The sequence below is a fragment of the Plectropomus leopardus genome, unplaced genomic scaffold, assembly GCF_008729295.1.
Source record: "Plectropomus leopardus isolate mb unplaced genomic scaffold, YSFRI_Pleo_2.0 unplaced_scaffold8372, whole genome shotgun sequence".
NCBI classification, from domain to species: Eukaryota; Metazoa; Chordata; class Actinopteri; order Perciformes; family Serranidae; genus Plectropomus; species Plectropomus leopardus.
Genome location: NW_024692263.1, coordinates 426 through 3356, shown reverse-complemented (window position 1 = coordinate 3356; position 2931 = coordinate 426). Strand labels below are relative to the sequence as shown.

The following is a 2931-nucleotide window of genomic DNA, read 5'->3' as shown; positions in this document are numbered from 1 at the left end:
ATAATAGTATAGATATTATAATGAATATTTTCTACAAACAGAATCATATAAAAAAAGTTTTAGTTCAGGTTCTCACTTCTTATCGTTCTTGTAGTTTCCTCACAATTTAACTGTGCGTGTGTGTGTGTGTGTGCGTGTGCGCGCGCGTGTGTGTGTGTGTGCGTGCGTGTGTGTGTGTCAGCATGGAGGAGTGTGAGGCCTTGTGTACCAGGATGGCCATCATGGTGAACGGCAGGTTCAGATGTCTCGGCAGCGTCCAGCACCTGAAGAACAGGTAAACAAAATAAAGTCACCAAAAGTCTGTGTCTTTAAGAAATCAACAAAATGTTTTCTTTAAAAATTGGAAACAGTTTTTAAAGATTAAAAAAATAATATATTTTCCTTTAAATCAGTTACCTGAAATGTGTTATAAAAATGCCCAAAAAAAATAAAAAAAATCTCTCAAGCATTCTTAAAGAAATTGTCAAAATTATTTTTAATGACAAACAAAAAGTCTAAATGTTTTTAAAAATTCACCAAAATGTTTTCTTTTTAAATTGTCAAAAATTTTTAAGAAAAAGCCAAAATGTTTTAAAAAAGTTGCCAAAAATTTAAATAAGCAAAATGTCCTCTTAAAAGAAAGTCACCAAAAATGTTTTTTTGACACAGTTCATTGGTCGTGTTATAAATGAGAGCTCTAATGGATGATTTTCGTGCGGTTCAGGTTCGGTGACGGGTACACCATCATCCTGCGGGTCGGGGGGCCCGACGGCGACCTGCTGCCCGTCATGAAGTTCATCGAGAGCGAGCTGAGCGGCAGCACGCTGAAGGAGAAACACCGAAACATGCTGCAGTACCAGCTGCCGTCCTCCCGCACCTCACTCACACACATCTTCTCCATCCTGGCCAAAAATAAAGAGACGCTGAGGATCGAGGACTACTCCGTCACCCAGACCACACTGGACCAGGTACACACACACACACACGCGCACACACACACTGGACCAGGTACACACACACACACACACAAATTACCTGAAATTTAGGAAAAAAAGACAAAAAATTAAAAAGGCAAACAAAACAAAACTAAAAACCCACAACCAAAAAAAAACAAAAATAATAAAATGAAAGAAAATAGAATAAAAAAATAATTATTGCGTACGGATACGAGATGTTTCATAATTATTATAATAACAATAATAATAAGTGTAGTTTTCTGGACTTTTTCCCTGTTTTTATTATTATCTTCTTGTTTAATTGTTAATTGTTTAAAATTTTATTTTACCTGTTTCTGGGAAATTTTCAGAACATTTCAGGCCAAGTTGCTCTTTGCCTTTTCAGTTGTGTTTTCTTTTAGTTGTAAAATCAAATTTTCGGAGGTTTCAGGTTTAAAATGGAGTTTGAGGCGTGTGAGTGCAGCTCAGACTGATGCTGATCCAGCTGTTAAAGGGTTAACCCTGACGGCGTTTGTTGTTCCAGGTGTTCGTGAACTTTGCGAAGGACCAGAGCGACGACTATCACTCCAAAGACTCGGTGAGACGGAGAGACGTCGCCATCGAGGTTCCCACGCTGAGCTGCAGCCCGGCGGCGGCCGAGGGCGGGGCCGCGCTGGGGGAGAGCGTCATGTGATCACGTGGTCACGTGATCGTGTTTTGGACTCATTTCCGCGGCAGAGAGGACGACGCCTCCGCACCTGCCGTGACATCACACAGTGGGCGGAGCCTCCTGCCACCTCATGCCAGTCAATGCAAATGACGCCGCCACCAGACCGAGCGTCAAAGAAACTTGAACGCGCAGACTTCCTGCGGAGGGTTTTCTTCTTCTCTGTGATCGATCGCTGCCTCCAGTCAACTCTTCCGGGTCTGTTTGTTTTTTTCTGAACCAACGATGAAGAATCCGAATCACTTCAGACGGCCGCGGGCTCGACTGCAACAATCAGATTTATAGAAAACGTTTGATTCCGTTTTTACCGCGTCCGTTTTATTTATACGTGTAGCTGCGACAGAGTAATTTCTTATTTTAGCGGTGACATCATAGTGTTTAACAGCCAATCAGAGTGCTTGATGCACAGAAGACAAAGTCTTCATTGATTTTATAGTTTTTTTAAGAAAAGATGTAAAAGCGAGCAGATTAGCCGTGTTTGGGCGTGAAGCGGTGAAATACCTCGTCAGCTGCTGACAGCACACTACAGTATTGATCAGCTGATCGATCGGCGCTCGGACCGACTGAAGGAGCCGAAACCTCCTCAGCAGCACTTTACCTGTTCACACGTCAGTTTGTCTTTGCACTGAACGCCATCTGTCTGCGATCACCGTGTGGTTTATTTAATGTGACAGAAAAGGCTGATGGGAAGAGGAACTGTTACCGACCCTGAACATCACAATAAAAAAGCGTAAAAACTCCACGTCTCTGCTGCGTTTTCTCTCCAACCTCATAAACTCAACACCTGCTTCTGCAGCGCGTCTCCTGGTGTCTGTCTCTTCAGTCTCATCGTTTAGTGTTATTAACCTCCACACCGCCGATGTCCGAGGCTGGAGGTTACGTTTTTAGGTTGTCGGGTTGTTGAACATGATTTCTCAACAACTTGTGGAAATTTCTTCAAATTTAGCTCAAACAACCACTTAGACTCAACGATGAACTCATTCAATTTTTGTTGGCGATCAGCCGGCAGCATCACAACTTTTTTTTTTCATTCGCTTTTACAATTTCACTGCAAAAAAAAAAAAAAAAGCTGCAACAATCCCCCAAAACTGATTATTATTATTACAGCTGCATTAATCTTTCATTTTAAAATTTTAAAATGCACGGTGTATTTTTTTTTATTTTAGCACAAACTCAGCTGTAAGTCTGGTTTTAGATTTTTGCTGCCAGGAGCCCACATCACCAAAAAACCCAAAAACCCTGTGCAAATCACGAGCGATAATCAGCCAGTATATTATTATTAATCACTTA

The 2931-nt window shown here is 41.6% G+C and overlaps 1 protein-coding gene across 1 annotated transcript; it reads left to right on the top strand.

Moving 5' to 3' along the window:
- Positions 1 to 127: 127 nt before the first annotated feature.
- Positions 128 to 2381, top strand: LOC121940331 (phospholipid-transporting ATPase ABCA1). Its single transcript, XM_042483122.1, has 3 exons — positions 128 to 274; positions 704 to 947; positions 1459 to 2381. Exons 1-3 carry the CDS (start codon positions 183 to 185, stop codon positions 1606 to 1608), a joined length of 486 nt encoding a protein of 161 aa, XP_042339056.1. The 5' UTR covers positions 128 to 182; the 3' UTR covers positions 1609 to 2381.
- Positions 2382 to 2931: the final 550 nt, after the last annotated feature.